The 20957-nt window shown below is 41.7% G+C and overlaps 1 protein-coding gene across 1 annotated transcript in view; it reads right to left on the reverse strand.

Annotated features, from left to right (window-relative positions):
• srcin1a (SRC kinase signaling inhibitor 1a) overlaps positions 1 to 20957 on the reverse strand; it is an 80137-nt gene that overhangs the window by 9188 nt on the left and 49992 nt on the right. The window contains exons 5-19 of the mRNA XM_062438523.1: positions 14723 to 14918; positions 14145 to 14156; positions 13504 to 13799; positions 10935 to 11758; positions 10679 to 10780; positions 10118 to 10245; positions 8917 to 8937; positions 7920 to 8080; positions 5567 to 5742; positions 4568 to 4698; positions 4113 to 4260; positions 2866 to 3172; positions 2465 to 2726; positions 1932 to 2071; positions 1491 to 1643 (exon numbers count right to left, since the gene is read on the reverse strand). Coding sequence (XP_062294507.1) covers positions 1491 to 1643; positions 1932 to 2071; positions 2465 to 2726; positions 2866 to 3172; positions 4113 to 4260; positions 4568 to 4698; positions 5567 to 5742; positions 7920 to 8080; positions 8917 to 8937; positions 10118 to 10245; positions 10679 to 10780; positions 10935 to 11758; positions 13504 to 13799; positions 14145 to 14156; positions 14723 to 14918 — 3057 coding nt within the window. The remainder of the gene's footprint in view (positions 1 to 1490; positions 1644 to 1931; positions 2072 to 2464; positions 2727 to 2865; positions 3173 to 4112; positions 4261 to 4567; positions 4699 to 5566; positions 5743 to 7919; positions 8081 to 8916; positions 8938 to 10117; positions 10246 to 10678; positions 10781 to 10934; positions 11759 to 13503; positions 13800 to 14144; positions 14157 to 14722; positions 14919 to 20957) is intronic.

A 20957-nucleotide genomic window follows, 5' to 3' on the forward strand; every position in this document is an offset into this window, starting at 1 on the left:
AACTGACTGTGTGAGTGGGTTTGTGTCCAAAATGTAACACCCATTTGCCAAAGATGGTTAGAGGGAAAACTGCTAATTAACACCGTGCTTCATTACTTTCTGTGAAGTTAAACCTGTATTAATCAGTATGTTTGACGTTCACATTGACTCAAATGGCATTAATGAGAGAAGTTTATTGCTCACGGAGTTAAAACCACACAGAATTCTCTGCTGGTTTATGGAGCTTTTTAGCTTCTTTTATATCATAGCTTTTTTCCCTTTACAGCACATTTACTGTATGGCTCAATCATCTTCATCAACATAGGCAGCTGTAATCTATAACATTCTATATTCTACCTCCCAAGTGAAAAACATGATTAGCAATTTTAATCTTACACATCAGATGCTTATTTTGATCTTTTCCTTTTCCTTTAAACTGGTGATATGGTAGTGTCTATTGTATGGATGTCAGATTATTTCAATGTTTTTCTGCCCCCAAGTGGCAAAAAAAAAGATTAATGCAATTTAAACTTCCAGCTGTGTGTTTACAAATGATTAAAATAGTAAAAAAAAAAGTAAAGTAATTCCACTGTATATAGGCCCCACAGCCCCCCATCCAATTCTAGCTGCATAATGCAATCAAAAAACTGCATAAATTGTATGAAAATAAGACCTTGCTTTGGTGTATTCTGCCTATTTGTGGTTGGGATTCCCTCAACACAGCATGCATGCACATCAACAACAAAAAGAGACATTGGTGAGCAATAATATTTGCCTAAGGGAGACTTTGTGTTAATTTCATCTTGAGGAGACGGGAGGAGTGCATGAGCGGATGTGGCTAGAGGCCGAGCAATTACTGGTGATTTCTGTGTGTGTGTGGTATAGGGGTTAAAGGAATAGACACAGAGGCCTAATAGGGCAGCAATCCACAGCACTCGGGGTCAACCGGAGTGTTACCTCGGTGCCTGGGGCCTCAGAAGGCCACAGGTCCAGTCTGCAGGGGGGTATGCTCTTCCTGGTGCGAGGGCTAATGGGCAGGGAAAGGGGAGGGGGCAGAGAGAGCCTTAGTGGAGCTCTCTCAAATAGCTGGGAGGGGAAAAGGGAGGTTCAAATATGGTCATAAATGTTTGGATAAAAACAAAACAACCACTGAATAATCAAAATCTGCTTTTGTAATCTCCGTGTTCCATCAAATTTTAGGCAGGCCCTCTCAAACACAGCCCAGGCTGCCATCAGGGTCCATCTGTCTGGCTGTGATCTGTGAGCCCTGGGTGATGATGTGTGTGACTGAGCAGTATGTGATCTTTGGGCTCTCCCAGTGCCAGGGGCAGGAGGACATATGGCACCTGCTGCTTGAACATGTGGTAATGATGGTGAGCATATCTGCTTGTGAGAATGTGTGGCAGATTGCGGATGTAACATAAATAATAAAGAGGGTGCAGTTTTCCCCCTCATTGAACATCTTATTGAGGATATACTCAACATAATGCACAATCAATGTTTTAGTTTACCTCCAATTCGGCAGCAATTTTCTCCGCCTCTCCTTCTTCCTTGTCCCCAGATGCTAGTGTGGGAGGTGTTGATGCAGGACGAGGGTTTTCGGACACTGTCCTCCTCAGTTTTATGTGAGGCTTCTGGCTTTCAACCTCTTCAGAGTCAGTCTTCTACAAATATAAAAAATGTTAATGATTCTGAAGCCAAGACCAAAGTTTGCAGTGTGAACATTTCATTAACAAGCACACAGTGTTTTGATCTGACAAAAATATTCTTTAGGTCTACATAAACACCTCTCTATAAGGCACAGCCAATCGGTTGACATGTTTATCTGTGCAAGAGATCTTTGTTGGATAAAAACATTGTCCTTTAGTCAATAAAATGTTTTAATAGCAGCATACTTACTTCATTAAATGCAGTGAACATAACTACATGCCTGTGAATTTTCACTCTGTTACCTTTATGCTTTTACCGGGAACAAGGGTCTCTCCGCTACGGGTGGTAAGGCCTGGAGAAGACGGGAAACTGCGTCTAGGTGGTGGAGGAGGAGGAGACTTGGAGGGTTTCTCTGTGCGATATCGAGGCACTGTAAGCTCATCTGGAAAAGGAAGTGTTACAGACTCAATCTTAGAAAGGAGTCATGCATAAGTAATGCACTTACAATGTTTTAAGGACAAGCTAAGAGGCATTTATGAGTAGTGTGGGAAATGTACTTTACCCAATACTGAATGCTATGTTGAGTAACTTATTTCATTGACAAAACCTTTCCTTTTTAAAAAAAATTCCTTTAGGCAGCATGTTTTCTTGAGAAAATTTGAAGACCTGCATGGTTCGTACAGCTATTTCAAAGCCAACTGGATTAAATAAAAAATGCATGATGGTGACCATAAAAACAAAGTACAAACTTAGTTTTTCTTAGCTCTTGAAGAAATGACAGTTTGAAGATAATGATAATGCTTCATACTGAGGCACTGAACTCTCCCCATCTTACCAGAGCCACGCCTGGATCCTCCCTCTTTCCCAGAAAGCTTGTGCTGGGGCTTGTGGACACGGTGCTCTGAGGCTCCCACCCCACTCTGGAGGTTCTGGGAGGATGGTGTGTTGGAAGAGGGCTTGATCTGTTTGGCAGCAAAGTCCAGGTCTGGAATAGCCTTCATTAGCTCAGCCTGGGTCTCCTGCAGCAGTCGGTTGATATCCTGGGCGCTGTACTGGGTCAAACTTGCTCGCTTCTCCTCCCAGTCCCGCTCTGCTGCCTGAGGAATGAAGAGATGGATAAACACATTTTTAACTTAACAATTGTGGTGTTGCAGTACTATTGTGGTATGATTCTTAATCCAGACCACATACATGCTGAAAAGACAGGGGAAAAATGTGAAGAACAGTCATTCCTACCAGTCGTACTTCCACGGACAAAGCTTTGTCAGCAGCAGCACGTCGTTCGAGCTCCTCCAGGGCTTTGCCTTTGTGGGGAACAGGGGGGTGATTGTCCTTGTGAGGGCCGGACGGGTTCCCATGGCTACGGCTGAGGCTGGTGTGGGGGCTCCAGTTGGACAGGCTGTTTCCTCCACCAAGGTCATTGATGGTGAGGGGTGTGCTGGTGGGGATGTCAAAGTCTGAAAACTTTCGCAAATCCTCGTTGTGCTTTAAAGAAGGACTAGAAAAGTCCTCCTGCTTCTTCCACACGCCTTCATTCGCTTGCCTTGGTAAGACATGGAAGATTCATTAATTCATCAGCTCTGCGAAATTACTGTAAACTATGACTAATACATGACTTGAAGTGAAAACAATTGTTGCTGAATGTCAACAACAATCCAAAAAGTCAAATCACTGAATGGCACAAACCTCCACCAAAACTGAATAAATCTCCAACTTACTTTTGCCACAATGAGAGTAAAAACAAACAAAACACCAGCACTCACATATCTGTAATCTTTTTATTTAGTGTGTTTTTGTCCGAAATACAGCATATAAGAAGATTGTGAGTGCTGGTGTTCTGTTTGTTTTGGTCCTTGCCACAACTGTGCACCTGATACTTTGTTCAAGATTTGGAGCTTTGTGCAGTGACACAAAGACGAGAGTAAAACTGTAATTTGATGAGTTCTTTTCACCAGTGAGGTTAATTAAACCAGAATCTGAGATGTTTTTTGGACACAAGACTGATTAGGAGATAAAGCTGGATGCTGGAGGGCACATCATAAGTTCAACTCCACACTCGCCATACAATTAAAAAGCCGTTACTCATGTGACCTAACAGTGTTTACAATAATGACAGGTGGTCACATTAATACTGTCTGCATGAGTGCACTTTTCAGGACTTTTCTACATATAATATTATTGATCATTTCTCTATATTTGCAAGTTTCAGAGCTTTGGTTTAAAAATAACAAATGTTTATTGCTTTTTGTGTCAGCTAATGTTGGATATATTTCACTACAAGTGTCACTATGTGAGAGTTTAATGGACAATGGCTTTTCCATCAGTATTTAGAGGATAATTAAAAAATGTACAAGAGACTAAGTCTGTGTAAGGACAGCTCAGCAGTAATTTCTTTACATATAGCTATTAATTCAACAAATACAGGGCTGTAAATTACAGCAGGTACTCATGTACTGTTGCTGTCAGTCAGAACAGGTTCATACTTGCGCATGGTTGCGAGGGTGTCTGTTATAGTCTTGCAGCGTTTTAACAGGGCATCGAGTCTGTGAGGCTCTTCTTTCAGGAATTTGACGGCTTCCACTTCCACCCTGAGCACCACCCGCATTTTACTCTGCAGGCCCGGGAATTGATCTGCAGGAGAAAGCAGAGGAGTATCACAGGAAGCAACAACTCAACTGATCAAAGATGCTGAAAGACTTCTGTGGTAATCAGATAAAACTTTTTGAACCCCTGTAAATGGTCAGGGAGTTCATTAAGACAATGAGCAATCTAAGCAATTTGAGACTGATTAAATGTTTGACAGACTGGCTGTGGGTGACTAAAAGATAATCAGTGCCTTGGTGAGTAATTAGTGCATTATAAACTGTCTGCCAGAGTATACAACTGTTTTCTGTTTTGTGCCTGCGCACATAGTGTGAAATACGCCAGCATGACTCACTTTTCAGCTCTGTGAGTGTTTCTCCCAGTTTTCTCAGAACGGTGGCCTTTTCCTCCAGCTCCTGCACTGTCACCAGCTTGTGGTTGACAGACGACTCCTTCTGGATCTCCTCCACTGACTTCTCCAGGTCGCTGAAATGGAACAGACAGAAGGCTGAACACCAGGGATTCCTCTGCTACACTTAAGTTTGACTGAATATTTATCTCAGAATTATGCTTTTCAAGTTCAAGTTTAACTTCTGCCAATAAACTGTCTCAATCACCTGGCAGCTAGATCAGCAGCTCTGGACAGCTGAACTGGAGGAGTGTAGGTGGGTATTTTAAGGTTTCTTGCAACAACTGAGGCAATGTGTGTCCACTGTGTGTATGGTCTGGTGAGACATAGGCCAAGTAAATATGCCTCAAGTTATGAATAAGCTATGTATCATTAACTGAAATAAATTGGCCATTAGCCAGGCAGAATAACACACATTGATTAGGAGAGATCATTTAACAGTTCAACCAATTAGTCTGCAATCAAAATGCCGCTCAGAGTGAGATTCAGGAACTGTTATTCTGCTCACAGAGAGACTCAAGAATTACTGAAGCAAGTTATCTGATTATTAAATGTCAAGGTAGCTCTTTGCTCTGATTTTGCAGTCACTTCAATTAGATGCTGGACTGTCTCATACCTCTGATCTTAATAAGCATCTTGCTCTACGCCAAGCTTAATTACAGTTACAATTCCATCCTATCACCGCATTACCGTTTGAGTCATCTCATTATAAAGCAGATAGGAACTTGGTCATGTTTGAAGCAATTATGAAATGTGTGATAAAAAAAACTCCCCTTAGACCATATAACTATGTAATGAATACACTTACGAAAAATCACTCATTTTGTTACTATACAAGAATTGCAGATGGACACATTTTGCTTACTATTTTTTTTTATTTATTATTTTTTAATTTTACTGAGAGATTGGGGATTTCAACAACCATGTACTAATACTGTTACTGACTGGAGCTGCTGGATGATGAGTTCCTCCTCATTAAGGTACTTGAGTCTCTCCTCCTCCACCAGGAGGCGCTGTCTCTGCAGAGGATCCTCCTGCTTCCTTAGAGCATCAGCCACGCGCACGTTCAACTCTGCTTCTGCCCGTTTCAACAGAGTTCGCACCGAATCTTGGTTGTCCATCTGTACACACACAACACAGTACACAACAGAATATGACAAGTAATTTGTCTTATGCTTATAACGGCAGGGCATGTTGTACACTTTGGAAAAGTATTTGATCAATGTTAGCCCTTATGGTCTCAGGAGAATAGCTTGTTGAAGTCATGATATGTCCCAATGCTGCCATGCAACATAACAACTGGACAATGAGGAGGAGAATTGGAGCTCAGGCTTTTCAAAACAGATCTCAATAATTTAGATATTGCACATTTTATTTTGTGCCATCTTTGAGACTTCAGGCTGTGGCCTCTTATTTTACAGTGCGACCTTCTCTGCCTTATTAGGCTAGATGAATATCTTGTTCTATCATTGACAGCTTATGTGTCAGTCATTGCTTATAAGTTTTAGCCTTCACACCAAACACCTTGATCTTGGAAGCACCACAAAATGCAGCAAGTAGTTTACTTGTTAAGATTAGGAGCTGTCTGTGGTGTCCCTGTGTGTATTAGCATGAACACTTAATATTTCCCCTAACGTTCAAAGCTGGGATGCCCCGAGGAGAACCAAGGATGTCCATGACAGAAGCACTGAGTGTGAACTCAGCTCCCTCTCCATGTTATGAAAGGAATATTCTACAGGAGTGCTCCATGTAATACAACTCCCTGAGATGAAAGCACCTAGTAAGCAAGAAAAATTAATAATTGATCAGCCTTATGTTCAAGGAAGTAAAACAAGACGACAATATGACTAACATGTAAAAAATTACCTAGTATTTTCCATTGTACTGCCATAAATGATGCAGGTGCAGCTGGCCAAACACAGGGATTATTATAACAGATTAAAAATATATATAATTTTAATCTAGAAAAACACTTTTTTAAATCTTGCAGCGCTGTGCTTCCTCTCTCCCAGCTACCTGTCTCTCCTGCCTACCCTCTCTGTTTAATTTATGAGCCACATGTAAAATTTAAGCTGCTGGCTATCACCGTGGGCAACAACACTGTCCACATGCAAGGGTCACACTTGGGCACACAGGCAGGTAAACAGCACACTGTCTTCTGTGGGTACAGCACAGACTCGGCTGTTTGCTTCTCTGTCTCACTGCTTAGCCAGTTCAAGGAGCCTTTGTGACTGCTGCTATGGAACAAATACAAGAAATGCATACCTATCCTCTGTCACTCCCATTACTCCTTTCTCTTTTCACCTGCAAGGGACATGAATCCTCTCCTCTGCCACTGAAAACATCCAACTTGTTATCGCTTCCTGCCTCCTCTTACAGTAACCATGGCACCACTTGCATCAGAGATAAATTGAATAAATGAGGACCCCATCTCCCCATTTCTGTTAACCCTTCCTTGTGATATTTTGATTCTGCATCCATTGTGACTTTCCATATCAAATGAAGAACAACATGTGACATGAACGAAACCTGAGCTTTTATCTTTCACACATTCTGTTTCATTATTAATGCTTCAAAGATACAATGCCCTCAATGTGTCATGCATCACTGCTATGTGAACCTACAGGTGTGATTTACAGTAGATATAGTATTGAAGTGAAGATCAAATAAACATCAAAGCCAGTGCTCCTGTATACATGTGTGTTGAAATACAACATACATTCTACATCATACATGGAGGATGTGTAACTACTTCATATATTTGAGACTAATTTAGCCATTTCATTACAACTTGAAGGCAGTCTGTGGACCTCTGCACAAAAGGGAGACCACCTGTAAACTGAATAATAGGGTTTCACATTGTGTAAAACTTGCATGCCATCCACAGGGAGATAAGAGGGAACCTGCAAAGCATTTCTCTTTATACATCATTCAGACAAATCGAGATAATGTCACTTGATTCACTGAAAATAATGGGATTCAACTCAACCCACTGACACAGAAACATTGTCCTGGTTACTCTGGATATTCCATTGAATCCCCCAGCACTAATAGGGATTACTTCTTTGGTAGGAAGTAGTGGGTAGAACAACTATTGTTTATGGAAATATACTTTCCTAATCCCATTTGACTCCATTGTATTGGAGTGGAAAATCTCAGATATCTGATTTTGAAAATAAAACTCCAGTGTCTGCATGGTTTATTTACCAATAATGGAAGAATGTTTTTGCTCATAATTTGGGAGAGTCTACTGTTTAAGGATAAACGTAACAATGTTTTTATGATCGATGAAATATACCTGTATCTTGCGCAGCTGGGAGAGCTGTTTGCGCAGGTCGGTGGCGTTCTGCTGCAGACCGTGCAGGTGGAGATGCATCTGCAAGCGGTTGACGCTGTTCACCGGGGTTGTGTTAGAAGGTGGCGGCGGCATCAGAGCTAGAGGTGCCGACGGTGTATGAGCTGCCAATCACAGAGTAGGACATGGGGGTCACCGGGAGGTCATTGGGAAACAAATTGGTCAATTTGCTGGGCAGGCTCTGTTGAGATTTTGCAGTCAAACAGTAACACACACACACACACACACACACACACACACACACACACACACACACACACACACACACACACACACACACACACACACACACACACACACACACACACACACACACACACACACACACACACACACACACACACACACACACTCACAGCATACAGGCCCAAACAAATACACACACAAAATCTGAGCACACCCTCACACGTGTACACACTTGACCAAGTATAGTGTGTGAACGTAAAAAAGAGCCATATTCATAAAACTCTAATAGCCCACTAGGGGAGACAGGAGCTCATGCTATTAGTAACCAATCTAGAAGTGCAATTAGTCTGTTCAGTAGTGACACACAGGGGGATAACCATGCTCTTATCTTAACATAGAGCTTTGTGAGTATGGCCATTTACTCCTTCAGTAATTGTCACACACACATATGCTTCCTCAACACACACACACACCCACGCTCATACACACTCACAAAGGAGTGCCCTGTCAGGGACAAAACAACCCTCTGATATTCCCCAAAGCACAAAGAAGTAGATATTCAAAAAGTAGAGACAGGGACAGGACGTGGAAGGGGGGTCCACACTCCAGGAAACCAACCGGTAGAAAGACAGGAGGATAGACACCGCCAGCTACTCAGCAACACCACACACCCATACACAGGGCAGAGAGCGATGACAGAGAGATTTTTGAGAGGAGAAATAAAAAGGGTAATAGAGTAGGAGATGGCAACTACCTTTCTTCTTTGATCGTCCAGCTAGAATATAGAAAGAATGCGCCCGTTACCGAGAAATTAACCAGAGGGTGATACAAAGACAAAGAGGGAGAGGAAAGGAAAGTCTTAAAGGTTCACATGTACAGAATGATGATCCTCGAGAACATTTTTATTGACTACTGCAGAGAAAATGACTCCTTAGTCTTTTGGCAGGATGTCACTTTGTGAAGAAGCTTCAAAGACAACTGTGTCCTTGCACTGGCTCTGTGAAGGCTTGCCTTTTGGAGCCAAAACTGTGCAAAAAAATACTAACAGCAAAGAGCAAAAAAGAGGACAGAAACTGGAAAGGAAAAATAAAAGATATCAAAGCGTTTTGTTCAGTATATTGTGTATATACAGGTTTTGAAAAAAGTTTCCTACCTACATTTCATAACAGTATTTCAAAATCTCTGTCCTCAAAAACACTTGTTTTGTAAGTTATATTAACAGTTGAATATTTTGAGAAATACACTTAAGTAAAGAAATCCAATCCCTGTGGATCCAGAACTACTTCAAAGCTGTCTGCCTTATTACTTTGCCAAAGAGGTTATGTTTATAGTCTCGTATGTTTGTTTGTTTGATTAACACCTTTCAGCAGCTCTTAATCTGTTAAAGGGTATCAGTTCTTCTTTTGACAGAGCTGTACCAGCATATCCCTAGGCTTCCTTTATTTGTGCTTAGAGAGGATAAAGACTTCTCCTCACTGGATAAATTAAGATGAAATTAACACTGAATTCATCATCTTGGTAGAAGAATGATGAAGTATCTTTCCCAGAACATTAGTCTGTTCCTTTGAAAGCATCTACTTTAAACAATTTAAAGTGGAGTCAACCAACCATCATTTTTGTTATCAGTGTTTTCACATTTGGAATGAAACACTACAGTGTTAATAGAGAAAGACAAAGAAAGTGAAAGTTAGAAAAGAATACAGCAAAAGAGATGAATGATGTAAAAATCTCCCTTAATTTCATGACTGAGGTTGTCCTCCTTCCCATTTTGTCAAATTTGGTTAACATAGACTTAAAGCAGGAGGTCATCATCACTGCTTGTTTGTGTCCATCATCCTTGGCTAAATTCTCGGGCATTGTTAGCAGGAAAATAAAATAGTCAACAGTGTTAGTAACAAGTAGACTGTTAAGTTAATGGTTCAGTACACAGGTCACCATTACACTGTTGTACTCACTTCCAGTGGCGGAGCCGTCGCTGTTGGTTTCGGTCTTCTCGCTGGAAGAGAAAGGTAATGGCCGTGAGAACTCCGTCCCTTGGTCTGGAGGGCAGCCCGCCATCATGCAGAGACGCAGCAGGCCACATCTGAGGATCAACGGCCACAGGGCAAGGCAATTACAGTGCTAACGCTAACAGCACCACCACTGGACACTATCAGACTGATTACATCAACAAGTTATCTTCTTGTTAATGAGCCCCTGTTGTGTTCATAAGGGTGAAGTGCCATGATAACAATCTACGATGTGGATGAGGAACTCAAAATCTAGAGAAAGGCTATCTTACACATCTCTATGTATCAATGTATAAATCAATAGTACTGTGCCCTGCAGCTAATGCTTAGTGCTCTGTACTTGTGCTCTGCTCACATGAAGTAGTGTACCACTTCACTGCTATGGAGCTGATAATGGCCCTGATAATAGCCTGCTACTCTTCCTGTCGATAATCCTACCTATGTGTCTGAGCTGATGCTGTATCTGTGACTTTTAGAGGGTTAATGGGGTATAATGGAGAGTCTTACGTGCTGTCACTGTCTGGTGCTCTGGTCAGCACACTCTGGACCAGGCCTGTCAGGCTGGCTATTTGCTTCTCCATGGCCTCCATACGCTCCAGACGATGGTCCCTAAAAAACACCAAAACTGTATCACAAAACACTGAATTCACCAATGCAGATATGGAGAAAAACTTGGATTAGATGCAATTTGACAAAAATATGTTTGACCAGTACAACAGAACAATAGGAAACTTAATAAACCTCATCACAGACTCATACTGACCTGCTACTGTCAGGGTCAGCTCCAGATATTGAAGAACCAAAACCAGGTGTGGCCCTGCCACCCTCCCCAGGCCCAGCTGTCAGACAAAGAGGCTCTGAGCTGGAGCTGGGCCTTGACTTTGGGCTCTCCACAAACACAGAGGAGGCTGAGTCCTTGCGGAAGGTCTGCCTGACCGGTGAGGCTCTGCTGGGTGAGCTGGAATATGAGTCCCTGTCCCTCAGCTGCATGTCAGGGATTTTCTGTGGGGATGAGGGCGGCATGCGAAAACCCATGCCCAGTGTGGCTGAGGAATATGTGTCAGAGTAGAGTGAACCTCCAGGCTTGTAGAGAGAGTCCTCTAGATCCCCCTGAAGAGCAGCTGCTGAATATGTGCTAAGGGATCTCACAGAGCCACGGCGGTATAGGCCAGTTGAAACAGGGAAGCTAAAGGGGTCTCCGATAGCAGCTAATGACTGTGTGGAGGCAATGCTGAGACGGCCCTCGTGCATCAAGCTGTAAGGATCTGCATATAGCCCCTCATTCTTCATCAGTGCCATATTTTTTGCAGAAACCTCTTCGTCAGGCTTGACGTCGCGACGCTCTAGGATGGCGCTGGGTGAAGGAGACAGGCCTGCATTGACTCCGTGGCCGGCTGAAGGATGGTGGGGATGTCTGGGCTGTTCATGCTGGGGATGGGACCCCCCAGCGAAAGATGGAGGACGACCCCCGCTGTAGGAGAGACGTGAACGGGATGGAGAACCAGAAGATGCTGAAGCTGTAGAGGTGGGGAGGGTGTTGAGACGGCGAGTTGGAGAGGAGTCACGAGAGGAGTACACCATCTCCCTCTGCAATAGAAAAGCAAGAATGCAAGTTACCATGGAGACCTACAGATAAGAGCACTGTGCTCCCTTTGTGTCAGTTTGACATGAAGACCACTGACATCTAAGTATAGCTGGACGGGTTGTCACAGTCTGAGGATGCCAATAGATTATCATGAAATTCAAAAGACCAATTTATCGTCCTCTGGCAGAATTAAGTCTCTAAATATTTTCTTGATCTTGTAATCTGGCAGAATAAAAGAAAATTGATTGTGTCTGGCCAAAATGGAAAGATTTCAGGAGTTCAAACATGCCCAATTCAGCCCTGTTGTCTTGTATTCAGCTAAAGCTATCGGTACATCATGAAATTAATATGGGTAGACATTCAGGGCAATGTTCTATCTGAAAATAAGTATTTATTCTCTCGAGTAGAATGGTGAGAAAGTTACCATTTTCAATTTATTTTTCTCTACCTGCCTTTTTTTGTAGAGCATCATAAAGTCATTAAATATTCCCAGGTGCTTTATTCACCCCACCTCTGCCTCTATTTTTGTACTGTGGATGTACTCCTGTTGTGATTTTTTTTTCATTTCTGCACCTTTCAAAAGCCAGACACTCTGCTTTCCCTTGTCATATACCTTTGTTGCTGAAGTCATCCCTGTTTTTCATCCTTTCATTTGCTCCTCAACATCCTTTTAACTTTGTCATGTGGCACAACATAACACTCAGAAAATACTGGAGCGTAACAAAGGAATTTGTGCTGCTGAGCATTTACGCCCTGGGACAAATTAATATACATATATTCACATAGCTATATGAAGTTCGTACAAACCGTACAAACACAGTTTAAGCAAGAAATAAAATATATTTTTTTTAAAACACAGCTTAAACCTTAATTTGCTCTACAAGAAAGCAGCAGTCACAGGAACAAAAAATGCTGGTTGAGATGTAACTTGTGTTTAGTCTCCAACAGTTACAAAAAGAGATGCCTTGTGCAACAGTTGGTAACTTAATGATAATTCTCAGTTTTGTCCAATAAAAGTTTTAAATCATTCCTGGTATCAAATTTAGCTTAAGGGCAACATGAGCATATATGTATTTAAATGCAGATAAGCTTCTGCGGTTTATGGGTGTTGGTCAGCTGTCTCTTTATCGCTTTTTTCTTTTCTGTTTCTTGTATACACAAAGGCACAAACTTACATAAGCGTGAACAAACACAAGCCTAACACACAGAGTACAGCACAGTATACGCGCACACAAAATACACAGCCACACATTTCATATTATTCCTGCCTGCTTGCATGGTTAACAGTTGTATTCTCAGAATTTTGTGAATAATGCAGATGGTAAGCAGGGTTTTGTAAAAATTAATTAAAAAAAGGTCTCCCCCAGGCATCCTTGATCTTCACTGAAGCAGAAATAGCTTTGGATGTTAAAATATGCTCATTTTACAGAGGAACATTGTTCTCTGGTGTCTGCACAGCAACAGATGGCCTACTTGAAGATAAGAAAATACACTTCCAGGAGGAATACCTGTTAAATTACTAACCCACATACACTGCACTAACCTGTCAAAGTCCCATTGAAATATAAAAACACTATTACCTTGCCAAGAAAGCATACTGCTCCTCTTTTTTACAGGCATAGACTTAGAGCAGTTCTCACTGACGGCTCAGTTGTCAAGTGTCAGACTTATAGGAGATCAGACAGCATTCTTTGTCAAATAACCCAGTTTGCCCTGTTTAAATCCCCACTCCCTTCCTGCTCCTCACCCTCAGGTCTCCGTTAGCCAGGTGTGGAGCAGCAGGGTAGGAGGCGTAGATGGGCTCTTTGCGGAAAATCTTGATGATACTGCGGTCCTGGATGTCCCGGACGTCCTCCAGCTCATAGAAGACGTTGCGTGCCTCATCCTTGATCAAAATGGCTGTGTTGGATGACTTTAGCATACCTGCTGTCAACTTCTGAGGGAACATGTGCACGATGAGGGCGTGCAGCGTGTCCAGGCTGCTCAGCTCATGGGTTATGTGCACTCGGCGTGTCTCATCTCCGTACTGCAGGAACAGCACGCCTGGAAAAAAAAGAATGATATGAAAAGACAAACTTGAGTCAGGAGGCAAAAACTACAGTGGATGGAAAGAGCAATTAGCAAAGTAGTTCTGTCAATCTGTGGCAGCAGTTTTCCCATGTTGAATGTTACAGTTTTTTATCAATTAAGATCAAAATGTTCTTTTTATAATCAGATGTTTGCATGAATAATCATTGACAGAGTAAATACCAGTTCTTTCTTTCTGTTAAGGAGCAGCACTAGGTATTTATCAAATTACCCAATAAATGGCCACACTTCACAAAAAACTTTGTCTGATGCTGCAACCCTTGATTTGATAGGTAAAGATGAGTCTGACGCCTGACTAACCTGAATATTCATCTTCATACACCGCAGGACAAACAAAAAGAACACACAAAGCAAAGAAAGACCAGTGATTAAAAGTCAGGAAAATTTAGGAAGATATTGTAGACGAGTTGTGGAGAGAAGAAAACAAAGACAGTGGTTAATACAAAGACATGGAGAGGACAGATTGGCAGCTCTGCTGTTCTACTTTTGTCTGACCTCCTGCAAAACGGCCCTCATCAGTCACTGCCACTTTAGTTTTACAGCCACTTTTGAATCTCACCATACCAAACAAAACACTACACCTTGGTCTTTATGAGTCTGGACTAGTATTACACTAAACTTGTTTTCTCACTATTCAAAAAATCTGTGTTATAAGACTGAGTCCTCTCCAGTTCTCTTTTACAGTGCAATTAGATTAAACTAAACCTGTTAGAGTAAATGAGGCGAGAGTAAAACACTTTCTCCCATTCTGCTACCTCTGTAAGCATTATTGTTCACATCAATACAGCTTCATGAAGTTAACAGACAGCTGCAAATCTGCTTCAAGTCCAACCAGCACGTTGTGACTTAGCCAGCCCAACAGTGCTTCAAATCTTAACCTGGAGATCGTAGCTTATTCTGGCTGGCAGAGCGGGACAATGGCAGACTCTGTCGAAATCGGTTCATCCGGTTGAATCCGATGGGGATGTCGGCCTCTGACATGGTCTCCAAAGATTCAGCGGAGGCAAAGGAGAGCTTGGCTGCCTGGTCGGCAAGCCCAGACTGGGTAGACTGGGAATGCCTTGGACTGCGGCTCTGCAGGGGGATAACACACAGGGAGAAACACAGTCATTTGCTGAGAAGTGAAATCAAGGCAGAGAGAATGGATTCGACAAGGCCGATGTAGTAAGACCAACCGGAAAAGAGACACTGAGCACACAATGAGACAGCACACAATGAACCACATAACAAGATTAACAAGACCTCAACAATGGTTTAGCTACCAGCCATTCAGTAAGAATTACTAGCGTCACAGTATCTGACATCAGCTGAATACTGCAGTACAACATAAACACAATACAGTAGTGCTCAAGTGGCCCAGCACTCCAGGGCATCAGCCTACCTTAATCACCTATGGTGGGTAAGGAGGAAAATTAAGGCAGAAACGTTGCTTCAGCTTAGCATAAGTAATGTCATGTTTCCTTGACTTCGCACACCTCCCACATGCTCTTAACCAAACTCTTGTCCCTGCGCTGCTATGAACTTTAAATGAGTGCTTGTGGAATGGGAGGAGAAGCTCATGTAAATCCCGGGCTGTCACTGTGGGTTTATCCTGCTGGCCTATGCCCAGGCGTCTCTCACTGAAAGACTGTTAGTGCAGCTGGGGCTGAGCTCAGTGAACTGGCTCCCTGATCCCCCAACGCTGTACCGTCTCCTCCAGCTCAGAGGATGCTTTAATGAGCTCCCAGAATGCTGTCTGCTGATTGTTTGGACGGCAAAGGCAGAAACATCCTTAGCCACAGTACAGTAGCTGTGCCTGTCTCCTCCTCTTTGCACCATGGCACCAACACCGTTTTTCTTCATTTTCCCAGCACTTTCTTCTCTCCCTTCTCTGCTTGAGTCAAACTTTTGCATAGATTTACTGCAGCTTTTATTAATGTAGTATTTAATTAATGTGGGACTCTGACAGAACCTACACAGAGGGCCATCTCTGTGCTCATTGACTCTCTGCAGCGAGCTGTTTGAATTCATTCATAAGCACACAGCATTACAGAGTACACTAAAACATCCATTAAGATTTAGTTAATTGGACAATAAGCCAGGAGAAAATGCTGTACAGTAAACTGAGACTGCCCTTAACAATATATTTTAAAGCCACTGATTAATCATTAAATACATTTTTGAAACATATGCCCCAGAGCCCAATTTGCCATTTTCAAATCGGTTGTTTTGTCTCACTAATCGTCCAAAGATTACCAAAAATTGAACATTTTACAATAATTGATCAGAGAAAAGCAGTAAATTGTCATACTGGACAACCTGAAAATAGCAAATATTTCTATTTATTGAAAATTTGTGTTAAGAAAAATGATAAATTAGTCAGTAGCATTTGATTGACTGATAAAAGGGTTTAATTCTAACTTAACTTCATGGGACATACCCACATGTAACTATTCCCAATACTTGTCATTTGCTCGTTAAATGAACTGCTATGCTGTCACACGTGTTCATTAGGCAAATTACAAACCTCCATCAGGATTAAGAACCGAACAATCCATTTTATAATGCACGTTCCTTTTGTCACTATCATACATAATTCAGTCACCAACACACCCACACATAGTGGAGGTGTCCAGTGATAGTGGTGGCAGACAGTGTCTGAGCACGGCGATGCTGACAGATAACCCCCACTGTGTTTTCTAATAGGGTCATTTATCTAAACTGTGACCACACTGAACAACAACACAGCCAGCAGCACCGCAGAGAAGCAGCATATACTGCAGTTTGTCATACTCTGGCTCACTACAGTAGGACGTGACATACATTAGGGGGTAAATTCAACATGAACATACTATGCTATACTTGGTAGGGTTGGAGTTTCTTAGCAGTTTATCTGATCTGAATCCATTGCTGAATTCTCAATTAATTAGATTCCCTTTGAATCCATAAATCCCATTTAGGCTTCAGCAATTTTAGGTAACTTCATATTAAAAGGAGTTGTTCAGCACCTTGGGAAATACACTTGTTCCCTTTCTCCTCTCTTAAGACTTAAATGAGAAGATTGATACCACCACTCTGACTGTGAAGTAAATATGAAGCTACTGCTAGCATCTGGTAAGCTTATCATAGCACAAAGACTGGAAACAGAGGGAAACTGAAGGTAACAACCAAGCTATATCTCAGCTCTGAGCAGTTACCAGGCAACCAGCGGACACACTAGGAAGTTACTGGTCTCGATCGAGATATAATCTGGCACATAAAACACCATGAAAAAACAAACCAACCATGTTAATTAGGGATCTTTACATGTGCTGGTAAGTGGATTTTGTTCCAGACAGAGGCATTCCAGTTGTTTCCCCCTCCCTCGCACAGTGCTAAACTAATTTAATGGCTGTTTGCAAAAGCTTTATATTTACTGCTCAGACCTGTGAATGGTGTCAATCCTCTCATGTAACTCTCAGTAAAAAAAAACAATTAGTGTATTAGGCAAAATGTCAAATTATTCATTTATGAGCAAGAAAAAATATTTTAGAAAGTTTGTATTTGAGTAATAAATAATAATAATGAAAACAGGCAGTGGACACATGTTTTGCTAAGACATGTATTACACTCTACACTTATCAAATGAAGGTATCAAACCATCTTGGAACTGTATCTGTAGTGTTTAAAACTGGCTCGTAAGGGCTGTAAGGGTCGCCACAAATGGAAGTAGTTATCTGAAACCAACCCCATTACTCAGTGAAAGTTACACCCAGCAATTGATTTGGCACAGCAATGCAATAACAGCTTTCGGCAGGAATGGGGACGTCTGAAAAGACCACCATGTCTAAATCATGTCAAAAGGGATTTTCACTGAGAGTTGTGCATTTTATTCTACACTGCTGAGACAGAAAAGAGAGAGCACCTTTGTGTTTCAAACTCTTGCCGCACGTGAGAATTTTATTTCAAGGCTAAATGAGCTATTGAAGCTTTCTATGGAAAAAGGAAAAAAGAAACTGAGAATATGGTGCTGGGTGAATGAGCTCCCTTCTTACAATGTGTTCAGACTCATATTTCTGGACCAGCTGGAAAAGAAAAAGGAAAAAAAACCTGTGCAGGGGGAACTGAATGAGTAATGCTCCGCTCTCTCAACAACTACTACGAGTGTACAACAACAACAAGACAATGAAACCCCACGTATGAATGTGTGTGAGCTCACCACAGCTGTTGTTATACATGCGCTTAGTCAGCTCGCTTTGTTCCAACAGTCTCAAAACATTGAGTTGCATATTGGCGGTTTATGTGATATGAAAACTGAAATAATTTCTTTGCAGTAATTTTACATTGTAAATATTATATGTGAATACACCATCTGGTCATGCATCTGGTCGTGATAGACATGCCAGTGCTATACATGATGGTGTTCACAGTCTTCTTTGAGGGAAACTGGTTCAACCTGCTTCTTATTTTCCTCCACTATCCTCCCCCCTACCCCCACGATCACTCCCTCCCTGCATCCACCTCAACCTTTTCTTTAAGAGGGATCGAGACTTTTTCAACAGCACTCAATTACTGTCAAGAACTCTACACTGTTATAAGGGCATGGCGGAAGAGGGGAACAAGTAGAGAACAGGATGGTCTTACACGTAACAGAAGGGAATGGAGTGGAAAGCGGGACACAGCAGCCTGACAAACAGGCCTTGGGCTACAAACTGCATTAAACTCAACGCAACCTCCGACCAAATCTTTTCTTGTTTGGTGTACTCGTACATATGAGCATAAGTGCATTCACACACATAAGCGCACTGTTTTAAGGTTAAGGTAATGGCAGCTTTGGTGAACAGTTTTTTTTGTGTTTGGGACACCTCCCGTCAGATTTCATCTTTAATGTTGTCTTACCTAGTCTGCAAACTTTGTAACCTTGTACAGTGGACAACAGAAAATTTGTCAGATTTTCTTTCATAAAATCTCAACTTAAAAAAAACAAAGTTTTGATGAAAAACAAAATGCAAAAAGATAAAAGAAAACCAGGTTTTGAAGTGATTATTGACCAACTAGATTTACATTTATCTGTAAATTTAAGTGAGGATACTAAGAGCCGAGGAGCAAATATAATATATATATTTTTTTATAGTTTACAACAAAGTCTGCTATAACTGTGAGGGCTATAGAATAAAGAGGACGGTTAACCCTGTAAGTCCAGAGGCTGGCTCATCACACAGCAGCTGCGGCCAGGCTCTTCTTCCTGCTCTTCTCCCTGAGTGTAATAATTTTTATGTTAAGTGATATGACATTCTCCTGGACTGGAGCGAGAGAGTAAACGTTAGCAACTGAAATGTCAAACACAGCTTGATGTGTGTGAAATGACAAAGAATGAAGTGTTTGGCTCCGGGATAATACTTGAGAGACAGGTGTTAAATAGATAAAATCACAATCCTCACACCTTATCCTTATTTCTTGATCCATTCTTTTTTTCCTCCAGCTTTTCTATCATTTCTCCTGCTAATGATATCTTTCTCTTGCTCAAAAGCGTGTGCCTGTCTTTGCCTCCAGCTGTCTGTCTTCCTCTCTTTACTTTTTATCCCCTGTCAGTCATTTGTCTTCTCCCACCACTCCCAAAGCTCACCTCTGATTGTTACTGAGCTGCTTTATGTCAACCTGTCTGCCTCTCCCTCGGTCTCTCGTGGCAGAGGCCAAAGCCGCATCCAGGTGCTTTTGCTTTCGCTGCCTGCATTTTAATCTGCATTTGTTTTTTCTCTACCCGTAACCTAGCTCTTTTTCACACACACAAAAAACAACTTCACACCTCTCATTTTTTGAAAATGGAAAGAGAAAACAGCTCCCTAAATCGATCCATCTCTCACATCTGTTTGTCTCTACTTGCTTGTCCCCCACTATCATTATTGCTCTCCATCTTTTCAAACTCTCAGGCCAATCTTCTGCTTGGGCACACAATCCCCAACCCCCACACCCCTAGAGTCCTGTCTCTTTATGAAACCAGGAGTCATCAATGCATGGAACAAATTGCTTTGCTGAATTGCTGTGAATTGTGCGAGTGTGCAATCGGTTTGCTCAGAAGGAAAGGGAGCAAAATGGTGTTCACTTTGGGTGGGGAGATGATGCCTTCGAGTGCTGGTGGTGATTCTCTTTTTCTGATAGGAGTGAAAAACATGCTCCAGACAATTTTTTCATCAATATTCATTTAACTATGCATTGTTCATTGTCCTACACATAATAGTAACAAGTAAGGTTTAAGTGTCTGTTAAGAATGTGATAAGTGACATTCTTTTAACAGGTAAAAGATGAGAGAAGTGAAGTAGTAGACAGTGGTTGCATTTAGTGAATTTTTAGCAGGCAGGGGTATCCAGGGAAAGAGTTGAGCTTAGAGTAGAGCTGGAGGGATCAGGGTGTAGGATGGGGCTTTCAAAAGCTTTAGTATGAAATTTGAGCAGGATGAGGTGTCAATATAAAAGGTGTCAACAGCGGTGTGCATGCTGAAAGTAAATGGCTTTAGATCTGTTGCCACTTGGACCATTTGGTTGTTTCATTTTTTTATTTTTTTATTACCGCTGTAGCACCTTGTGGAGCAAGTAAATAAATTCTAACTCTCACTGTTTGGCAGTACCTCACTTGATGTTTTAGCTGCTGCAGAGCAACATAGTGAGTGATTAACAACAGCAACTTACAGCAAAATAACAAACACATTTTAAAGCTCAATATGTAACTTCTCCACATTAAAATGTCTAAAAACGACTAGACCTATGTTGTATATTCTGTTGACTTGTGTACATCATTCCAAATATTTCCAGTCATTTTCAAACCTAGAGAAATCTGTAATTTTAATCAAGGTCACGGTCTGTTCCATTTGGTCACCTGTCAATGTCTTTTTATCCCCTTTACCCCTTTTTGTGCGCATGCATCAGCGTTGTGGTTGTCAGAGAAGCTCTGACTTTTTATCCAGTTTAAAATTACATTTCTTAGAATACACTTTTTAGGTCTTGAGACTGGATATACAGAATGAAGGATTTTAGTCGTTGGACATCAAGATCTTAAGTTATCAGAGAGACAAGCCCAAACATTAGCTGCAGCTCAAGTCACAGCTCCTCCAATGTTTTGGTTTAATGAATGTTAACTGAATACTTTCAGCCAGATCCA

The sequence above is a fragment of the Scomber scombrus genome, chromosome 18 (assembly GCF_963691925.1).
Source record: "Scomber scombrus chromosome 18, fScoSco1.1, whole genome shotgun sequence".
Classification (NCBI taxonomy): domain Eukaryota; kingdom Metazoa; phylum Chordata; class Actinopteri; order Scombriformes; family Scombridae; genus Scomber; species Scomber scombrus.